At 29.3% G+C, this 24,175-nt stretch overlaps 1 protein-coding gene across 6 annotated transcripts in view; it reads left to right on the top strand.

The window, feature by feature from the left end:
* Window positions 1–22,998, top strand: part of LOC118064220 (rap1 GTPase-activating protein 1-like) — an 80,574-nt gene extending 57,576 nt beyond the window's left edge. For all 6 annotated transcript variants that reach the window (XM_035078672.1, XM_035078674.1, XM_035078677.1 and 3 more), the window contains 7 exons: window positions 10,323–10,634; window positions 19,076–19,258; window positions 19,580–19,818; window positions 20,111–20,389; window positions 20,520–20,685; window positions 21,135–21,974; window positions 22,394–22,998. In XM_035078672.1, the coding sequence (XP_034934563.1) occupies window positions 10,323–10,634; window positions 19,076–19,258; window positions 19,580–19,818; window positions 20,111–20,389; window positions 20,520–20,685; window positions 21,135–21,974; window positions 22,394–22,555 (2,181 nt within the window). In that variant the 3' untranslated portion in view covers window positions 22,556–22,998. The remainder of the gene's footprint in view (window positions 1–10,322; window positions 10,635–19,075; window positions 19,259–19,579; window positions 19,819–20,110; window positions 20,390–20,519; window positions 20,686–21,134; window positions 21,975–22,393) is intronic.
* The last annotated feature ends 1,177 nt before the right edge of the window (window positions 22,999–24,175 follow it).

The following is a 24,175-nucleotide window of genomic DNA, read 5'->3' as shown; positions in this document are numbered from 1 at the left end:
GATTTAATACCAAAGAAAAACGAGGACAAAGCCTTCTAGAATAGAAATAAATATCTCGAGGTGAACGAGTTGAGAATTTAAAGCATCGAAATGCAACATAACATTCGTTTTATTCGAAACGAAGGAAGAGAAAGAGATTTACGTTGGTCTAGGATTATGGCTATGTTCTCACTCTTAGTGTGTTATATGCAGTACGTCTGTACGTCAACTTTCACGGTACTTGGGCCGGTATAAATCCTAGACTCAAAGCACAGCTACAACTCACCGCACTTGCGGTTGTTTAAATTATTAACGGCTAGCACCAAGTGGTTTACATAACTAACTGTCTTGTTCAACATATTGAGCATAAAAATAAAAATTCAATTAACTAATTTATATAAAATATGGAGGATCTTTATTGTGTAATAAAAATTATTTGCAAGCCATCAGTATTGAATTTCAATGATTTTATTTCAAGTTTTATTAAAGACAACGCCATTGATTAAATCTATTAATAAAGGTTAATGAGTTCATTCAATAATTTGTACTATTTTATCATGAGCATAATTCAATTAAATGATTCTAATTGGTTGAATTAATTAAGTTTTAAAATTTATTCATTTGAAAAATTGAATAGATTAAATCATTTTATTTTCAATTATTCTTTAAAGTTTGTTTATATTTATTGATATATAAATTTTTTTCTTCTTGTTTACTTTGACAACATATTATTCAACCAATCGTTATTAGTACCTGACTACAAAAATATTATTTTTTTATCCAATCGATAAAAATATTCTGCCAACAGTTGATTCATCTTTCCAATTGCTTGCAAGAAATAAAAACATCTAAATACTTTTTTCCATTGAACAAAAAAATTTCAAATAAATCTATTGATGTTGTGCTCCAAAAAGGAAAAAAAACAGTTATCTTTAAAAAAATCCAATTTAATTATTAAAAAAGTTATCATTTTGCTGCAAAAACAATTTAGCACACAAATTATTTTTTAATTTTATTTTTCAAGAGTTGTTTACAAAAGTAAACTTTTCTATTGACCGATATTGACGTGTTTTCTTTTCTAATCGATACTAATCGATAAAGCTAAAACATTTATAATCAATTTGACTGGAATATTAAATTGAAAAAGCGCAGATTGGAAAGTATATTCATAACAGCTTGCTGACGAGAATGTAGTCTGAAATCGAGGCAAGAGATTGAAATGGTTATATACCTTCGAAAAAGTCCTACTTTCACGATGTTAAATGACGAGGGATATCAACTGAGAACAATCGAGCTCAAGAATCGGGACCAATCGGTTTAGTTTATATGCAAGCACGCTAAGCTATTTGTAGGAGTGGTTGAATAGTGTGGATGGCATTGAGAAAATTTGCAGAATAAAAGGGGGATCTCCGAGACGATTTTAATGACTTGAAGTGGTCTCTCAAATCAACTAAATCGTCGCGCGTGCCGGACAGCACATACGCATATGGCCTCATCATCATCATCATAATCATCTTTGATATTCAACACAAGCTATTTATTTTCTCTTATCTTACTATACAGTTGATTCCGTTTTTTTTCTTGCTTCATGCATAATTTAGTGATAGAAATATCTACAAGACTCCAACATGTGTGAGATGTTGATAGAAATCTTCAAGTTGATGACGCTGTTTCTTTAATTAGTTTCGCTTTATCTAACTTTTAATGTTTCCTTTTTTCCTCTATTTCATCAGGTAGATCATTTTAATAACAATGATTCACCGCTGTTTCGCTTCATCTATTATTAATCTATGCTCGTTTTACAACACTTTCATTCTGGATAAAACAGTGAAAGTTTTGTGTACATTATCATTTACTGTTTTTTCCATGTTTTCAAATCATTCCTAATCATTAGCAGTTCATTTTTTTCTCATCCGATTAATAGATAGTGGATGGAAAACATTCACGTCAATCTGAAAAGCTATTATAATTATATAAATTTATAGTTGTGTTACTTTTTTTTTTATCTGAAGTGAATTGCAGTTAATTGAACAATAATTTTTAATTATAAAATTACTAGTTGATTCAATTAAAATCATTATATCCATTAAACAATTGATTGATTTAGTAAACAAATGAAATTATTATTTAAAGTTCTATTCAAGTTTGTTTAAATAAATGTTATAAATTATTTTAATAAAAAAATGATGACAGATTTTGAAAAAGAAGCAATATCAGTTTCTAATTGTGTTGTTGATCAATAAATTGTTGTTGATATACTTATTGTTACAGGAAACGTGTATAAGAGAGTAGAGTATAAATTTCATTATCTGTTATTTTTACTGCACCATTTTAATTGAGTTCACTGCTCTCAGAAACACACATGTGAGGGTGTATAAACGTCAGAAGGGATGTTGGTGGTTAGATTATCACTACGAGGAAAGTCCAGGTGATTCAGAGTCCCATCGATCGGTCCCCCAAGTGTGAATCATCCTCTCATATGACTTGGTCTTCTCGTCTTCAAGATTTGTTAGACATCTAGTCGCTGAGAAATAAGAAATAATCCAGACCATTTCATCTTTCCTTACAAGTTTCAACTTCATAAAAGGGGAGAGAAATTTAATACATACATTCTATATTCATTTTTGTTCATTTCTTCTTTTTCTCAAAATCCAACTCCTTCTGGAAGATCAGTCTCTTCTTACTGCTCAAAAGCCTCCAGAAAAGATGAAGACTTATCTGGAATAGTTGGTATGGCGTCTTTTTATATTGGAGAACAGCTGACAGAAGGATTTACCCGACCACTGACTGGCCACGCGTGTCCGGACCCTCATGGCTGTCTTTTTACATCATTTTTTTATTTTTTTCATTCTCATTCTATCGTTTGAACGTGCCAGGTGCGGACGTGACCCGGCTTGCAGCTGCCACTTGTATATTTTCCGGTTCTAACGTACGAAATTTGCAGGATTAAAACACTAGAATGTTCTCCAGCCTCTAAATTTGTGTGTTGATAAAATCTCAATTAGACAAATTATTGGTTGAGAGTTTTCTTTTAATACTAAAAAATGCTTCTTCCTTTCCCGAAGTTACGATAATTACTAACAATTTAATCAACTATTTGTTTTATTTAAATCTCAACACTTGAACATTTTTATTTACCAGCTCATCTTCTTAGTCTGTTAAACTTTTTTTTTTATAAAATTTACTTACTTCATAAAATAATAATTAAAAATTTTATTGCAAAAAAATTACAATAAACATTTAAGTCAATTTAGTAGAACTATTTTAAACTGAAGGTAATGTGAAAAATCTTTTTTGCTGAGTATTAAATGTCAACAACTGAGATTGTTAATATTTTTTTCATTTATGACTAATATTTCCATAATGTAATTTTAATTTAGAATGATTCTCTAAATATTGATTTTAATTTAAAAAATATTAATTTCAATGTTGACAGCTATTAAGAGTTGATGCAATGGTCTAGAGACTTTTCTCTTCTTTCCTTTCCATCTTCCTTTTTTCTTTTCTTCTTTCCAATTTCATTCTCGGCACACCTTGGACGTATGCGGACTATACATGGGCGCGACCAACAATACCAGTCGTGAATTATTCATTCCCACGAGAGTCAGCGATTCCCTCGTTGTCTCTTCTCTTTTCTCTCTCTTCTCATCATTTTCTCTTCTATTTTTTCTTTCTCTCTATCCCCTTATGCATACTCTCTCCCCCGTGGTACGTCGAGGCTCCTTTCTTCAGCCTGCAATTTGCAAACCGGATGCGACCATGCGTAGATTTTTATCGGACTCAACTCTTGTCAAACTCCTAGCTTTTACTTTGTCAATCTTATAAAACTGACAAATTTTATCAACACATTTCAAATTCTGGAATAATTTTTCTTTCAAATTGCATTGTCATCTTTGTGTTCAATCATTTTTATCAATGGTGACACGTACGTCCCCTATAATTTTTTTGAATTCTTCCATTTTCCTCCTCGCTGTTTAGAAAAAAATTGCCGCAGGCCACAAACTATTTTTAACGGAAAAATTTCTTTATATTATATATATTATATACAAATATATATTTTATTAATGAAGGTCGTATGTTTGCATCATTCATCACATTTCTATGACAATTTTTTCCCCACTATTGAGTAATCATTTCTTCTTCCGTTAAATTTGAGAGAAAGAATCTGCTTCCGCATCCATCAAAATTATTCAGCGATCGATTAAATAAAATCATTCATTTGACAAAAAAATTTTTTTTCTTCAATAACTTCATATCCTTTTATTCTTTTAATTAAACCCATTTATTTTTAATCGTCATTTTTTATAACAAAATGTTTAACAAATTTATTCAATAATTTGGAGAAAAAACCACTTAAAGAATCAACTTTAATTTCACTATAATTTATTTTGAAATTAAAAGAATTCATTTTAACAGCTTTCCATTTAAATGATTACAACAATTTAGGGAAAATTGAAATACAATAGACCATCTAACGGTTAAAAAATAATTCCAAATGAACCCACTAATGGAATTTGTAGCAAAATAATTTTTGCAAAGGATGTGAAATTTTTTTAAACGTTGAATTGATGATGATATGAATTGTAAAACGGAAATGTTGTCATACATGTGCATCAATTTATAACGTTTGAGTGTGTACATTTGCGGTATAGAGTAACAGCATATAATATACGGAAAAAGAAATGAGGTCCGTCTCCGAATTTGTTAAAGGTTTTGAAAGAGCTTCTGGCTCTTACTCTCATCAGATATCTTTTTCTCTTCCCTTCCTCTCAACGACCCTTGCGTTATTAATACACAAGTCTTTTACCTCGTCTTCTTCTTCTTTTTCTTCATCCTATCCTCCTCGCACTTTTATTTTTATTTTCAATTCTTTTATATTTTACTGTGTTATACTTGTGTCTCTGCTTATTTCCTCAAGTCTTGCATCCTGATTTCTAGAATAAAAAAAATTTTACAACGACTTAAACTCTTAGAATTAAGAAAACGTGCACATTAAATCTTTTATAATATTATCCATGAGTTCCGCCGGTAAATTTTTCAACAAAAAATATAGAAAAAATCTTTTCTTAAGTCAATTTCTTCCTTCTTGTTTGAACTTATTCGTACAGCAGCCGATTGCATTAGATGCCGTAAGGTTCGTTTCCTCTTTGTTTTAACTTTTTTCCTGATATTAAATTTTGAATTGAGGACATTTTTGTGATAAAAAAATCCTTAGATTTTCACCAATTTTTCAAATTAAAACAATAAAAATGTTTGATAAAGATGTAGTTTACTTTATAGGCTTTTAGAAAAAAAAATTTCAGGTTCACAAAATTTTTATTTCAAAGGGTAACTGCACTTTATTGTAAGTTCTAATGAAAAATTTCATTATTTTGTTTAAACAATTCCTATTGTTTTTTACTTTGAAGACTGCAAAATTTTTAATGGAACGTATACTGAGCTAAACAGTGTGAATAAAACATTTTTAAGCCCTGAACAAAGTTACCCTTACAGCTTAGGGGCTAAAGTACATCTAACTCACAATAATTTCACGCTCTATATATAGACTTATTTTTCTTCTTTAGCAATGTAATTGGATACAGACTACAAAAAATATGTTACATCTTGTAGCTACTAATATAAATCACTTTAATTATGATAAATAAAAAAGTTGTTAATGAAACTTGAGAAAAAATTGATGAAATAATTTTCAAAAAGTTCTCAAGTATACACAGTAGAAATATTATCCTTCATTCATTTATTAAAAGATTAATTTTTTTATAAAAAGTAATTGTTTTTATCAAAAAACTTTTTCTAATAAACAAAAGAAAAAAAAATTTCATTAAAAATGGATGACTTTCATGTCTAAGTATCTTAAATAATCTTTGCTCAATGTTAATTAATTTTTTATTTAAATGGAATAATAAAATAAAAACTCATTACAGAAAAAAAATTCAACTTTTTGACTTCAAATGTAAATTTTTCTCATAAAAATTAATAGCATTTTAATAAAAAATATTCTTATAAATAAGCTACTATAAATACACAAAAAATAACTGTTGAATATTAATAAAAAAAACATCCTCAATCTTAATTAAAAAATAAATATTTGCAATAAAAAAAGCAAAAATGAACTAATAAACTTCTAGCAGCATAATATCAACGTTTCAATGAAAATCAAACTTTCCATGATGAAGCTAGCACTTTTGCTCGTGCTAAAGTCTTATCCCGTTAGTTTTTAAGACCCCATGTGAATTGTGCACGTCCGATCAAGCATTTCCTACACGCCCACGTACTAGATGAGTCACTGAATTGCATGTAGAGGAGAAAGAGAAAGAAATCTTTTGCTCCACAACTTCTGGTTTCTCTTTCGTCCCCTTTCCCTTTAACACCACGTCAGTATGTGTTATCTTTTATTTCTCCATCATGATAGTCTTATATCTATATTCTATACAATCATCACACTCAACTTTCCTCAATACTTTTTTCTCGTTTTCAAATAATGTATTTATTTATATCTACCGCAAACTATTTTATATTATTCATCATTTCTCATCAATATCATATTTACTATCATCTAATGGCAAACATAAAACTTAAGAAATACGCGCATTCACTTTACTTCTTACTTCACGACCTCATCGTGATATTGTTTTCAAAGATATATCTATGCTTCCATTATTCGGATGAGAAAACTTCTCGTCCGGTAATTTCGCTGAGCTCATTTCTGTAATTAAGTGTTTTATTCAATTACAGTAACAAAATACATAAATAAAAAATAATAATAATAAAGTTGACAATAAAATCTATAATTTTGATACTCTTATAGCGCATATTTCTATCACTTGTACACATTAATTGAGTCATTGGCCTACTTTGACAAAAATGGGACAAGCTGATCATTAATAATTATTGTCAGAAAAACAACAATTTTTGGAGCTAAAAGATTAGCTTTAACAAAGAAACTTTTCAAAATAAAATTAATGGCCATCGGCTGAAAATAGTCTAACTTTAATAGCTGGATGTCTTTATTATAAATATTTGGTGAAAGTGTTTCAACAATATTGATTAGAAATTTTTTCCACGCTTCATAGAAAATTTTAACCTTGCAAAAATGCATATTGGCATTCACTCTAGAAGCATTGTATTTAAAACAAAAAATGAATTTTATAACAATCTAAACGTTAAACTTTTATTAATTGATACTTCTTTATATGAAACCTAAAAAAAATTTCATCACATGTCAATCTTCATTCAAGTTGCTGCTAAATTTCAGGGTCATAATTTTTCTGGAGTTTCAATTTAAAATCCATTTGCCATTGATTTCAATTCATTTACCTCATTCACTGGTTACTTATTTCCGGCAGATTCAAATGTCAATCCTAATTCTTCTATATTTACATTTCCGTTGGTTCAATTTGTTCAAAAGCATATAATATCAACATACATTTAGCATTTTGTTATAAGCAACTGACCCATAAAACTTATCTCTGAATATCTACAATAGCATTAAAATAGTGAGAAATGAATTGTGGCTGATATGACAGGCTCTTTTTATTATGAGCAAAGAAAATTGTATTTTTACGATCGTAATATGATCCATAACGACTAAATTGATGTCTCGAAGATATGAAATGCTACTAAAAATTTCATGTGAGAAATAATAAAACTTGAGGAATTATTTTTTTAGTAATTGATTTTTTTAATGTTTTCTCATTTTACATTATAATGTTCCAACATTATTTGCTGAGTAATTATCATTATTCTACCTACCAACTGTCTTATTAGAGCTTACTTCATTTATAGCTGAGTAATAAAAAGTTCCATAAGTAAAGTGGTAAATGATCAAACGATGATTAGCTATTAAGTTGCTTCTTCGTTAAAAAGTTGGAAAAACATAAATGACTAAAACTTTCAACCTTGATAAGTTATCGTCAATTTTCATTAATAGAACTACCAGTTATTAGTTGATTATATTTTCGTCATTTCAATTCCGAGGCTATTTTTATTAATAATGAACATTAAATGTCAAACATCAATAAATCTACACTTTTCGCTGAAAGATAAACATTGAAAACTAGTTGTCTATGGAATTATATTTTATCTATATCAACAATTCAATTACTTTCATTGACACATGTATTGTTGAAAACTATGTTGTTTTAATATTTTATAACTTTGGAAATGCATCAACCAGGGCATCATATCGTTGATAAAAGATCGAATTTATTTTTAACTCTGCCATATAATAGCTTGATACTATTTTCGTTATTTTATCTTCTTCAATAAATCTGAATATTATTTAAATTTATTTTTAGCGAAAAGCATAGAAAAATAGACAGTTTTTAATTATTAGTTATTAATAATGATAGTTAAAATAAATAAAAAAATCTTTAAAATATTTATGTTAGTGATTAGAAGATTTTCTATAAATAATTCATTTGTTATGTCCAAGTTGAATTAACATATTTCAATAATTTTTTTTATCTCCTAAAATATTACTGTTTTATCTAATAAATATACCATGACACACCAAATGAGGCTCATGTTACTTAATTCGTCTTGAAAGTCTTCAATGTCGACTCATGGTGACTTCAACTTCCATAGTATGTAGAACAACATCATATCCCTAAGAGAAACCTCAAAGACTTCCCTTCCTGTAGTAGCTGGGAGTGTATATAGCTTATTCACTTATTTAAGTGCTTCTAAATTTGAGTATAAAAAAATAGGAAATAAAATAAGTCAAAAACGAGTATTGAGAAAGACTAGAAAAAACACACAAGATATGTTGGCTCTTCGCAAGATTTTCTCCACTCTCTGACACTTCTCTTCTCTAAATATAAACCGAACGTATGGTACGCAACTTTTCAGGAAGCACAAATGGAGAATGAAACGAAAAAGAGGATGAGATTTATATTTAGAATAAATTTCCCGATTAACTAGGCAATTCTTTTTTGAAATACCAATTAAAACGTCTGTCAACTTGTCCATCATATCAAGGGTCGAGTTATCAAAAGCCAAATGGTCTAGTCTACTAGAGTTCTACAAGCTTTTACATTTATTCAACCATATTTAATTGGTGTTGACAGTTTTGAATAAAGTCTCGTTGAAATATTTAGAAACAAAGCTATAGACATGTTCAGACGAAGTTATTAAATCCTTACAATGACTTAGAATACCACGAGAACCCTAGAAGTGGTTGTGTATCAATATTTCGTGGGTTCTCTACATACCACCTGCTAGAGATATACACCAGTTGGTCTTATTAACGTTCCCTTAACCTCCGACTTGAGTGCAACGCATGTTTCGAATGTCCGTTTGTGGCTTCAGGACCTGCATAATCCGGAAACCAAGAGAAATGAACTACTCCCTGTCTTCTACACCTGCTTCTTCTTTAAGACTTCCAGATATCTTTTTTTTCATTCTCAGAACAGAATTCCTCATGTCTCATTTTATTTTTAACTCGAGTTATATAGAAATTTTAATTCAATTAAATGTCATGAATGTAACTGATTTTTGCAATAAAATTAATTAATTACAATTTATGGTTGAAATAAAATAAAAATGATAAAAGCCAGCAGATGACGAAGGATAATTGAAGTGGAAATTTTTTATGGATTTGTTTTTTTCAAAAATCGATCTAATGACTTCAAAGCTGGTTTATTTATTTTATCCAATATAGCAGATGGTTGAATTATACTTTAGTGAAAATATTTGGGAGTTGTTATCTATTGTTATACAGCATAGACCAATTTCAGTTGAATCGATTTCATTATAACTACATATTTCCGTTACATACCGTGCGTTTAGTCCCCTTCAATATGTGTATTTCCGTTAATTTTAGTGAATTTATCCAGAGAATATGTGCATTTTAATCAGATCCACTGTGGTTTAGTATATTTGGATAATATATTTTGACTCTATTCCCTTGAATATTTCAACATAAATTTTCCAATTTGTTATTATATTCGCCATCACAAATATTAATTCTAATGTCAAATTAAGATTATAATCAATTTCTTATACTATTTTTCTTCCATCTAAGTAACATATAGAAAAGTAAAATTTGTATTTCCACCAAAAGTATAGTCTCCATAAATTTTATGTACATATATATATATATATATATATATATATATATATATATATATATATATATATATATGTATATTACCCATATGATTACAGGAAAATCGATATCTTGGTTTAATAAAGGATATTCAATATTTATAGGTGTGTTTACTTAGGAATGTTGTAGAAAATTGTTCTAGTGATTGGAAAAAAACATCTTGACATATTTATTTACTGGAAATTGGCCAGTTGAGAATGCATTAAATAAATGATTGGTATAATTATGATTTCAGGCCTCAAGAGATGATCGACAGGCTTCAAGTCCTGGTAATCAAACTCTCACACCGTCTCCATCGCCATCGCCAGTTGGAGATGCACCCTTGGGACGTGCCCTGATGGAAGCAGCTATCCAGCAAGCGAATAGCTGCTCTCAGCAACAACCTCCTATGGTTGTGACGCCGCCGGGATATTGGGTAGATGGTACCGATCATCGTCACGCCCTCGATTCAGCTGGCAGAGCGATGCTTCCAACACAACCAGCCTGGCAGCCACGAATCGATCAGGACGATACAGCCAAGTGTTATCGACGGTTTTTCGTTGGAAGGGTAATTATTCATGAATATAGATGATGATCAAGGGGTTAAAGAGATTTGATGACCTCTTTTTTCACCATAAATTAAATTATCGTCCAGCTGGAGAATTTTTAAGTGATGATCACAGCTACTTCGACTCTTGTCTCTTATAAATTTCCGCTTATCACTTTAGATGAATAATTTTGTCTTGAACCTTGAATCAAAATATTGATAAGCAGTTAGACGTATATCTTTTAAATAGACTTAATTTTTTTTGGTTAATTACAAAATGTATTAAGTATTATCGCAATGAAAAAAAAAATTTTGTAGGGTTTCATCAGAATAAATAGTTAATTAAAACATTTTATAGATTCATAGAATCATAATAATGAATTATAAAAGTATTTATTGATTAATTAAATTTTATTTATTCATAAACATTTTTTATCTAACTCAAGTGTTATGAATTGTAGCTTATTAAATTTAATAATTCAACTCGAGTTTTTTCTTTTTTTTCTTTTCTAAAATTCATACTTGAAGCTCTTCTTTCGATATTTACGGATGTTCACTCGAAAACTCTTACAAAGAAATTATATATTGAAAATTTTAAAGCAAAAATTAAACAATAAAATAGCTCCGCATAAAGTGTTCAATAACTAAACAGTATAAAAGTATACATAATCGATGACTTTAGAAAGAAAGTTCAATTCATAACTTCTATACTAAGTTCATCATAATTTTGAACCAGTATCTAATAATATATCAAAAGTGGATGTGTACTTAAGCTGGGCAAATTTAAGTTTATTTACAACTCATGCAGTAGTTTAATGCTTACGGCAGAATAAGCTAATGAAGGACCAGTGTTTGTTAGACTAATTAAGCTAATTGGAAGGTTAAACTGCTGGTGAAACCCAATGATGGGAAGGATCACAGAGTTGGGAAAGTTCAAATGGAAACTGGGTACATATTCCTGTTGGATAATTCTGTGCTATTCCTAGTGCTTTAATGTCCGCATATTCAGTGGCCACTTCTCTATCACCATATCCATCAGGCTATAGGAGTAGAGGTGCGGCTTGACGAATACGAGAAACTTCCCCACTTCTATAAACATGTCCTCGAGCCTACGTTGTATCTAATCTTGGAACGCATAGTATTGCTATTCCCTACGGCCACTCAAACAAATGTTAACGAACTTTAAAGATCCAGAGTCTAGAAAGACTTAGAAACTGACACTCGTCTTTGTTCTTTCAACTGTGTCATCAACGATCGATTCATCATAGAACAAAGATCAGGATTGCGCCCACATGAAATATTCTTAAGTAAGAGCGTGGGTTTCAGGTGGGTTTATACTTTAAAGACTAGGCTTTGATGCATCGAAAACTATCCACCAAAAATCAACCGATGCATAAATACACAGAAACAAGCTTTGACTTGCAGAAAAACTGGTGGTCCGGAATCTTTGAAATGCCGCATTTCAGGAGAAATAGACTGATGAAAAGATGATGATGGTCTTTTCAAAATTTATTATATTGTTTATATTCAAAAATGTATTTACATTATCATGCATGTTTATGAGGTTGTTTTATTGTGACGTTAAATGACGAATATTAATAAGATTTTTAATTCTATCTCGTTGAATGGGTTTTGAAAGTGAAAAACAGATGTAAATGAAAAATAAAAGCAATGGAGTTGAAAGATTGTACTTTCAGAGTATTAGTACGCCACTTACATGAAAAGTATTCTAGAACAATCCACACGTTTTTGACGTCAAAGAGACAATTCGAATAATTTTTCATTAAAAGAGATACAATAGAGACATAAATATTTCAAAGTAATTTTCAAAAGTGGAAATAGTTAGAATCTATGACATCAAAAACAGATACCGAATTAATAAAAGAAAAGGCAAGATTGAAATTTATTCTAAATAATTTATAGAACTCTGATAACAGTTTATCATGTTCAGGATCATATCCAAGTGAATACAATAAGACAAAAATTAGATTAAAAGTTAGTTTACCTAGAATAAAAATAAGGCCCCGTACTTAGGTAACAGTTGAATGAATCAATTGATGAAGAAATGTCCAAAAGTGTTTGCAAATATGCCAAAGTTTCAAGATCTCGTCATGTTCATACACAAGCTTGGACAAGATACGCAAGAAAAGAGCACTCTTTGCGTGGGAGTGGGAACGTTCTCATAGTCTGTTCACCTCTCCCTTCTTTCAGTCTTTCTCTTCGTCCCTTCCTGACTGAATACACCTCAGCTATACCCTTAATAAGGTTCGCTAAAGTCTGAAGTGAATGGGTCGGGGACAAGAGGGGATTCTCCATGAAAATTTTCTGCATCTCTCCCTCTCCTCATACATTCTCCAGTTACCATCTATGTATCTTCATTTATTATACAGACCCTTCTTACCTGTTTCCCTTGAATATTTCTGCACTGTTTCGTCCTTTTCATCCACTCAAGTAGCCTCGCGAAGAAACTCTATAGAGCAAAATGCAACTGCCGTTGCACTTTAAGAACCGTTTGTTCTGGTTTTCTTTTTTTTTTTCATCTTTTTAAGTCTTGTTTTTCTCTCACTTTGTCTGTCTGGGACAATGATCTTGTTCTCCATTGCCTCTTTTACCAGTTAACACTCGACACATTGCAACTAAAAGCACGCGCGAAAGCCTACTAATTTCGTTACCACTGTAATTAATTTCCAATAGAGGGGAATGCCTACCAAGATTATATTACACCATCAGGTGTAAAGCGTCAAATATTATTAAGATAATAATTACGGCATCTTTTCTATCAATTATCCTTGGAGTTAAGTAAATGTTTAAAGCTAGTTAATTTTTCGTCAGGATCTAATTATAATGTTTATAGATATTCTTTTTATTTTTCGTTAAGTAATGAAAATTACTTGGAACTAATTATTTAACGAATTAAAAGATAATCTTTTGTTTTAAATTGTTTATGAGAGAAAAGTGAATTGTTATATACAATTATTTATTGTCTAAGGGAATTTTAATGTCTAAGTTGTCAGAAAGTTAGAGGATAAAAATAAGTTGTAATTAGAGATGTAGAGATAATGAGATGTTGATTAATGATTTTTTTTTTAATTGAGTATTTTTTGATAATTTTATAGCAACAAATCATTTTTTTTTCATTAAGAAAATAGTTATTTTCTCAAGACATTAATTAAAGAATATGTATTTTTTAATTAGAAAAATTATTGCTGAAACCATATACAAAAATGAATGAAAACATTATTTAATTCATTTCTTAATGAGCCAAACAACGTTGAAGATGAAGCAAAAGCTATTCCAAATAAGCATAAAAAGCTTTATTATTGAAGAAATAATATTTTATAATAATTTTGGTGATAAATAATCGTGTTATCCTCAGGCGGGTACTTCATAATAAAAAAATGAGTTATAATGCAGAATAATTTAGCGGATTTTGAGGTTCAAGTAGTCAGAAAGTTGAAAAACAAAAATTAGATGAAAATAAAGTAGCAAAAGATAATATAAAAAGTCGAAAGAAAAGTAGCAAAATAAAGAAAAAGTAAAAAGAAATAATATAATCTAAGGGTTTGAAACTTGTAGAGAATTTTCCTTACATATCATGTAACGTGTTACGTTTCGGTAACTCACTTGGGGCTTCAAAGGCCCATCATATAATAAATATGTCGGCGTCTGTCGTTGATAAGTTTACAGTTCACGCTCTGACAGACTGCACTGCATCGGTGCACGTATATAAAGCAAAAAATAGACTTGAATAAAAAGAAAGAAATGAGACAGTCGAGATGGTGTGTAAACAAAACATATATTTCGATCTTGAAATAAAATTTTTTATTACATTGCACTGCAAGAATTCGAATAAGAAATATTTTCTTAGATAAAAAGAGAGTAAAAAGAAATTGAATACGAAAAATATTGATTATTGTTTGACTTTAATCATTTTAGAGACTGATTTATCGACTTGAAAGAATTATTTCTGTTGAAATAATGATGAGACACGAGAAGAAGAGTTTAGAAAAAAGAGGCATAAATGCTAACAAAAGAAGAAAAAGATGTACGTGAACAAGAGTATTTAGCAAAGCCAACACATAATTATATGTTTTTTCTGTAAACGAAGAGCAAATGTCTGTTCTGTCACACATATTTTTTACATGTATTTCATTTCATTGCTTTTTGTACTTCATGTCCTGCTTTTTTTCATTGCTTTCTGCAATAATTTATATCCTCGATTTCAATGGAGCACGCGAGATCTTTTAATGACCAAAGCATGATCGTTACACACTTGCGTTCGATACTATTCAGTATGTTGTACATTGTTACATTTATCCAATTATTTTCTACTTTAAAAATTGCTAGGAAACATTAGGCTCAATTAGTTGATAATACAAATAACATTTCGTCCTTTAAAATTGTTCCTATTATCGAATAAATAATTACAATTAAAATTTTTGTAACAAAAATAACCATAAATAATATCAATTAATTAAATAAATGATAGTGGCATCAGAGATGGAGGAAATTGTTTAATAAAAATTTTATTTTGACGTCCCAGCGATATAAATGATTAATTGACTGAGTCAAGAGTAAAATAATGTTCCTAATATATCATTAAAAATGAATCTAGACGAAATGTAGCTTGGAAAGGTCAATATTAACACAAAAAACATAATAAACTCTAAAAATAAAGTTATTTCGTGATAAAAACATGTCACAATCAATTCAATGTTGGGATAGGGTAGATGTACCTTTTATGGCCAGATACAATTTATTATTTTTAGCAAATAAATTAATGGAAATTAATTAAATATGACAATTGGTTTAGCAATAATAAATAATCATATAAATGAATTTCCAAAAAAAAAGTGTGCTCAATGTCTAATTAAACTTTATATCATATTTAGCCATAAAATATTTTGATAAAAATTATTAATAATAAGGATTACATTTGAAATTTCTCTACGTGGTTTAATAAAACATGAAGCACAAAAAGTAGTTAATTATACAAAAAACATTCGAATTTATCTAATTAAAGCTGCAAAAGTGTAGTGCTGTGTAGTGACCGCTTAATTAGCTATCTTATTATGCAACAATAGCTATCTTCTCTTTATTTTAATAAATAATTCTATAAACGAAGTTTAAATTCAACTTTAATTTCCATTCACAAATTTTATCTAAGAATTCACTGCATGGAAATATATTCATTGATAGATATGTTTTATTAGAGATTATATTAATCATAAATTAACTTTTATTATATATATATGCAAGTCAATTTCTTACAGAGGTTTTTGTATAAGATTTTGTGATGAATATATTGCATGGAATCATTTAACCGTGATATTGTAGATTACATATTCAAATACATTATAATTATTTTGATATGTTTGAGTGTGCTGAATCAACATGTGCTAGAATCTGTATAGCTTCACAGTATTTAAAAAAAACTTAATTAAAAACTTTCGCTCTAAATTAAACATCAAAGATGTAATCATTTAGCTGAAAATTCACATATGTCAATTTACTTCATCTATTCTATGACATAGACCTGGTTCAATAATAAAACATGGTAATTATTATTTTGAAAAACATTTACATGTATAGTTCAAGTATACTGAACTAGAAAATCCATAGTGCATTTTCTGCACACTATTTATATAGAATTATATGCTATATTGCATTTGAATAACTTTTATATGGAATATCTATCTTTTTCAAAATTGTCTGAATATTTTACTTGATTCTAAATTTTCGTGGACCCCAGAGATGGTTTTTTTTTTTTAATATATATTCAGCGTAAATTGAGTCAATTTATTGATTCAAAGTCGAAAATTATATCATCAAATAATAAACCAGTTTTACAATCTTGTTTTATTATTTGATAAAAATATCAACGACTATTCGTCAAACAACTTTGATTTACACGGTTTGCATTCTAGTCTTTAAATTCACCGTATTTATCACGTGAATGAAAAAGACAAAAAAATTGATCAGTAAAATATTTGACTGGATTTTTGCCAAATGCAACCAATCGAGAGTTTATCTCGGCATTTTATAGAAAGATAAAGGCCGATTTTATTTGAAATATTTTTATTTCATTTTTTCTTCATAGTAGAATTTATATTTTTTTGAGTTAAACTGGATAATCGATGCTGGTCTCCAATTCGGATGTTTAAAATATACAAATTGGACTGAAGCCAAAATGTCTTGTAGTTTTGGTGGTTTCAAGTTAAGCCAGAGTGTATCTGACACCTCGAATTACCCTGAAGCTTTCGATCTGGAATGTGTATACGTATTCCAGATGGTGAATATTTTCAAATCGATTGACTTAGAAGAAGTAAGATACAGAAGAGATGGCTCTTCACATTCTCTTTCATATTGACATTCGTTCATTATAAGTTACAACAATAATTATTGTTAGTATTTTGTATCAAACCTTCTATTGACCCTTGATTAAATAATAACTCAGTTATTAGTTCAATACATTTATATGCATCAACTATTACCATTTTTCCTACATGCCTTACTTATCTTTTTAACTGCACATCAATTTTCTATTAACTTATACTAACGATTATGTAAAGCCTACATGTATTGTTAGCTATTATACATGTTTTATCATAATTATTTTCTATAAATCCATGATCTCATAGTTATTTTTCTAAAAATTAAGTACATCGATAAAGATGAAAGAAGGATTACATACTTATACAGAATATACAGAAATTTTTTAGTAAACTTTATACAAATAACAACAAATAATTGAGCAGTAGTTGATAACACTCTTATCATTGAATTAAAAATACCTTTTTTACGAAATAGGTTTCTTGACTATTTCAGTTTCAGTTTTAGGATAAAAAAATTTTTTTTTTCATCCGGATGCAATATGTTTATTCGATAGTAAAATAATTTATTAAAAAATTTTTAATCTCATTACACTTATTAACACTTTTTTTGCTCATTTCATTGACAATAGAAAGTTATTAAACAATCTAGGCCATTTTAATCAAGCAAATTATGTTTGTAAATATTTTTTTATTAGTAATAATAAAAGCTTTGGTAACAAAAATTTAATCTAAAAGAATAGTCCGCTTACTTTAAAAGTTTTTAAAAATGAAGTTTACAGTTAGTAAAAATTTTATCCACATTCTTATTTATTTTTTTTTCAATTAGAATACCTAAAAAATGGTATTAAAGTTTACTATGTCCTTTAATTAACAAAAAAGAGGGACAATAATTTCGCTGAATTTGAATAAATTCGGAAATAGATTGTTCGCATAATAAAATTTCATATAAAAAAAAAAAGAAAGTTCTACTCATTAATTTTTTAATACAAGGTTATATGCAGTACAGCAAATACTTAGATACTTCATCATCAGTCCGTGTAACCCCAATATACAATATTATTGCTCTAAACGTACCTCACGGGCTATCGTTGACAATAGGCACGCATATTGCATGCATGCACGCACAACGAGTGCAACCTCTGCAGTACATACCTAGTTCATAGACATATAACATGGTAACTAGACTGACGCAACTATACAACCACTTCCGTAGGAATAAAATCAACTGATAAATAATATATAATCTTTTCTAAATTATGTATCAGTATCTAATCTGTTTTAAAAATTATATTTTTTCATTCCATGCTATGCATTTCCAAGCATTGTGAGTGTATATTTTCATACAGAAAAGTTTCTCCGGATCAATTAATTTCTTAGATAATGTCTGTTACAAAAGATTTCTTAACCCACTTCTTAAAAGTTCACACAACTTTTGAATTTGTTTTTAAAATAATACAGTTAAGCTCATCAATTCTTGAGGTTTTAATTAAGAATCTTAATTAAGATTCAATAGCAAATTTTTTTAATAATACTTTTATCGCTACATCATCAAGTAATGGAGAGTTGATAATTACTTAAATGAAAACAAAGAAAAATTCATTAGTTAGAATATCATATTCTATTGATTGGAATGGAATATTTAATTATATTATATAACAGTACCTAGTTATTAATAAATAATGAATAGATGTTTGTCATTGTTTATCATTGTTTTTTTTGTTAATTTAAATAAAAAACAATTATGTATAATTTTTTACATCTCTATAACAATCTTATCATAAATTTACAAGTGTTATTTTCTTCTGTTATAACATATTCCTAATTTACTCTGCGCTCATTTAATGAAATGCCTGAAAAATAGCTCAAGTTCACGAGCATCATAAAAGTAAAAGAAAATAAACCGCAATGGTATGAAAGAATGTTTGTTAAATTTTTTAGAAACTCCAGAACAACACCTGTGTTTTTGCTCGTACAATTATGACGTAAATTATTCACAAAAAAATATATGAACATTAAAAGAACGTCTACAGGTCATTAATTGGATCTCTTTTACTCTGAGAATATATATTTTTTGATCATTTTTTGCAACATGTGTTCATCGAACTTCATGTACTTGTTTTTTTGCAGGAGCATGTGAATCTTGTGGGCAGGGACTCTGAAAATGGGCCGGTTTTAGTCTCGATAAAAGCAGAAACTGTAGCTGGTCAAGAACACTGGAGAGTATTACTTCGTATTCGAGCTGGATCAACTCATGAACTTGTTCCAGCAATTAATCTTGGTCCAAATCCGTCCCCAGCAAAAATGGTCAAGGTACTTAATTTATTAGTATATTTAAAAACATTAGAAAATATTATTTTTTTATCCGTTCATAACAAATTGATTTATTTATGTCTTGAAAAAATTTAATTTTCAACAACCTTACATATTCATTTAAAAAAAAAACACTAATTGATACTTATGAATTACGTGTGTTTATAATCAATCGCGTAATAAATAATATCAACTCTAACATCCGGCATAGTAAAAAAGGAAAGACCTTGTTGAATATACGTAATTACTACTGCTTTCTTTGATAAGATACAATAATAATAAAATGTTTATCCTTACTTCTATTTTTATTTTTTATTTCAGGCGATTAATGAATCTCTCAATGTCAGTACATTGATGCCAGTTGTTTGCTCGGGTGCTGGTACTCTAATTGCTCGTTATGACGAACATGCTTTGGTGAGCAGATTCAAATTTGGTGTACTGCATCAACGAGCTGGACAAGTTACTGAAGAGCAATTATTTGGCAATCGTCAAATAACGCCGGCCTTTCAAGAATTCTTAGATTTACTAGGACAAAAAATAGACCTAAAAGATCATAAAGGGTGAGAATAAGTTTTATAAAAAAAATTAAATCACTTTTTCATTACTAAGCCATTTAAAAAATCAATTAACCTTAATTGACATGAATTCGAAGAAAATAAACAGTCGAAACAAAAACAAAAACCTTTTAGTAATTAAAAGATTGCCTCAATGAAACTTTCTAAAAATGTAATAGTTAATATCTAGAGTAAAATTGATTTTTAATCATCTTTTGGATTGAAAAAAAGAAATGAAGACGTGTCTAGTTTTAATTATAATAGAATGAAAAAATGACTTTCGTACTTGTCTCATCAGGTATCGAGGTGGTCTAGACACGAGACATGGTCAAACAGGCGATTCAGCAGTTTACGAAGTATTTCGAGGTCGTGAAGTTCTCTTCCATGTTGCCTCATTGCTCCCCTATAGTCCTGGAGATTCTCAACAACTACAACGTAAGCGACATATCGGTAACGACATCGTAGCTATAATATTCCAAGAGGAGCCAACACCATTTAGTCCTGATATGATTGCGAGTCACTTCCTTCATGCTTTTATCGTAGTCCAAGTCATCGACCCTTGCTCACCTAATACAAGGTATTTACTTTTATGCAGATGGCCATAGTATTTGCTGAAAATAAAAGAATAGAAAAAAAATATTACAAAAGAAATCCGATAAATGTGAGGAAAGAATAAGGACTAATTGTGTTTTCTTTGATTCATTTAGGTACAAAGTAAGCATTACAGCCAGAGATGATGTTCCCTGGTTCGGACCAGCGTTACCAACGCCTGCGGTCTTTCTTCGGGGCGTCGAGTTCAAAGAGTTTTTGCTCACGAAACTCGTAAATGCAGAGAACTCCGCTTACAAGGCGGAAAAGTTTGCGAAACTTGAGGTGAGCGTCCTTACTAAATCCGAGAATCTTATTCAGCATTAAAACTCGATAGAAATATTGCTTCATAACTATTTCACTCTTCATTCCGTGAAAATTAAACAGCAATAAATAGAATTACGGCAAGAAGTATCTGCAGAGCTCTCTGAACATTTATTATATGCAAACAATTAGTCCAATAAGTCTTTGTGAAAATATTAACGAAAAGTCTTAAGTTTGGTCGAAGAGATGATATCATTGTTTTGAAACTTTAGTTTATAGCAAAAATATAAGTAACTTTTAAAAGTGAAACTTTTTAAAAATCTCGGGATTGTTGTAGATCGATATTGAATAAAAGTAAATTCTTAAAGTTTTTCAGTTTTGTTGATAAGTTTTTATAAACTTTGAGCTATCAAATTAATTATTATCAACAATTTTATACAAGTTTAATAATAATTAATATTTTATTTCAGTTGAGAACTCGGTCAGCTCTCTTAGAATCTCTAGTGGAAGATCTTCAAACAAAAACAAGTGAATTTTTGGGTTCGGGACTGGGTCTTTCTGGATCAGGAACTTGCCCAGTTAGTCCAACAACTAGTGAAGCACCGAGTTCAGGTGGCGGAAGTGGTTCTCGATTCATCGACACAGTGCGAAAAGCTTTAATATCACGAGTGAGAAATGCTTCGACTGAAAGTGTACCTCAACAGTTAGCTAAAAAAGGTCAATCTGAACCAAGTCCGCCAAGTAATAGACAATCGACCACAAAGATGAGTGGGAAACGATCTATCGAACCATCTAGTCCTTTAGGATCTCCGGATTTGACTTTGAGAAGGGATTCAGATCGCGGAAGTCCAAGTTTAGGAAGCCAAGACAGCAGCTTGTCTAATACTGACAACCAAGACAGTAGCAGTTTAACAACATTGCAGCAAGATGACGTTGACAAACGAGAATCAGTCCAACAAACTTCCGTAGTTAATAATGATGTTGGAACAATTGAAAAAAATCCCACCAATACAACCTTTCCGCGTCTTACTCATGAGAATATCAGGAAAAGAGATGACAGGCCTGAGAAACCAGAGATAGCACAAAGAGTCGTGTCTGAAAGCGATGACAGTTCGTTAAATAGCGAACTCGAGTTAGATCAAGCAGTTTACCCTGACAGTGACACTGGATTAGAGTCAATGAGTTCAGCAGAGACTCATGAAACTACGAGGTGTAATAATGTTAAGAATGGAACTAATGAGATGGAAAATTTAAGGCAAGAAGTTACAAGGTTGAAGTGTGATAAACTGGACTTATTAAGGCAGAATGTGGTAAGTTTCTTGTATTATTGCTTTATTTACATCTTTAATCCTTAAGGTCCTTGATACTTCTTTTGAAATTTTTATTTTTTTCTAACATCATTTGTCATTTTTATCATAATTCAAGTTTTATTAGAAACCTCCAAAAGTATTTCCTTGATTCCTCAAATCCAGTCGAATACTTAAATAATAGTATTGCCCATATTTATACACATATATATTGAAACAAGTTACAAATAATTTTCAACCTCTGAATAGACTCATTTCAAAAATTAAAGTAGTTTATCAACTATCTCAATACTAACTTTTTAATTTTACAATTATTAAATTAAATATCTTCCGTTAATTATTTATCATGGATATATAAAAAAGGTTTAATTTAGTAATTAAGTTTATAGGGTATTAACTGATAATTGTATTGGGTTTTTCAGACATGCCAACGAGATATAAAACGACTTCGCGAAAAAGAGTTGCAGCTTCAATCAGACTTGACAGCAGCATCCAAAGAAATTTTACGACTCAGAGCAATGCTCAAAGAGTGCTCATCCAGTATTCCGTTGGACAACAACAATCAGCAAGCATCTACAGTATAAAATATCCAAACATTTAGCGTGTATACACTCACTTATAGATTATTTTTTTGCAATTGTTAGAATATTATATTAGATTAAAAAATTGAGAAAATATATTGACGTGATCTCCAAGACATCTGCAGGAGATAAATAGAAAAAAAACTAAAGAAAAATGATTCTCCAGTGTCTCTTATAAGAATGAAAATTGATTGATAAGTTCAATCGAAATAATTGTGTCCAACTAGAGAAATATTTATCAGATTATTTATTTCTGTAGGATTAAGATAAATCAGCACCATTTAATAGTCAGTGTATAGAGAGAAAAAAGTATGCAACTAAAATTCTTGTATTTTAGTCTAGATATTTGAATTTAGACCAGGGATAAGGAAATTAGGATAGAATAGTGTAAAAATGAACATAAACTATGATAATAATAAAGAAAATAACGATCTTAACAAAGAAAACAGTTGAGTGAAATTTCAAGATATATGTGCGATCACTTAGTGTCGTCGTATTAGCTCTCATAAGACACTTAGTATGTGCAAAATATTGCTTAAATTATTTACAGTGTTCCTTTCCTCATTCAATATCTCTATTGTTACGATTGTCGTAATATTTGAGTAGGAAGTTTAAATGTATTGCGATATACTTCATAAAATTGAGGTTTGTTTTTACTATTTTTTATCATTTCCAATCATACTCAGTATAAGAATACAAAAAAAAAATATATTAAACTGATAAGAGAGATAAGAAATAAATTGAAGAGGCCTCAATTTAATAAAAAAATTTGATTTATTTATAATGAATCAATATAAGCTCTAAACCAAATTTTTTTATCAATAAATTTATAAGTTATTTGCTTTTGTTATTGTAATTGCTGTCAATATTATAATTATTAATTGCCCGATTGAATAAGCCTTTTTATATTTAATTCATTAATTTTAAGAATTTCTCTTTTTCTCACACATTTATAACCATCTCATTAATAATAGTTGAAGTTGTTGTTATTATGACTATTGATTTAAGTTTTATGTATAATGGGATCGATCTTTAGAATATTTAATAATTTTATTTATAACTATCGGTACTAATGCATATACCAAAGTTTAACATATAAACCATGATTTTCGTTGATTCTTCAAACTTAATTCATTTATTTTGTTCTTTTGTACTTTATATATTTTAATGAATAGAAGCACACACAAAAAGTTAGAAGTGCATATTCCAATAACAAAATATGTCTAAAGCATATTTCCAAAATTTTTTTATATCTCTGATTTTATTCCATTGTATTTTTCAATTTTACATTGCACCACTGCCTACAATAAGCAAAGAACATATTCAAATGATCTGACATATAACTAAGACCAGCGAATACTTTCCCACTTGTGTAAATAATTTGTTTAAACAAATATAGAAAAAAAACTTGCTTATTAAGTGAGGCTTTAAAAACTTCGATCTAATCGTATTAAAAAAAGTTACTTGTATTACAAATTATATTATTTTTAGTAATATAAAATGTACAAAAAATGTTAATGATATAATCATTAGCGGCTATCAGAGCTCGCATTGTTCTCTTTTTAAATAAAAAGAAATATTTAAACAATTAAATGTTGAAGGAAAATAACACCATGAAATAGA

The sequence above is a fragment of the Chelonus insularis genome, unplaced genomic scaffold, assembly GCF_013357705.1.
Source record: "Chelonus insularis isolate UGA/USDA-ARS -01 unplaced genomic scaffold, ASM1335770v1 contig_16_pilon, whole genome shotgun sequence".
Taxonomy (NCBI): domain Eukaryota; kingdom Metazoa; phylum Arthropoda; class Insecta; order Hymenoptera; family Braconidae; genus Chelonus; species Chelonus insularis.
The sequence above is the reverse complement of the archived record's forward strand: the minus strand, read 5'-3'. Positions and strand labels throughout refer to the sequence as shown.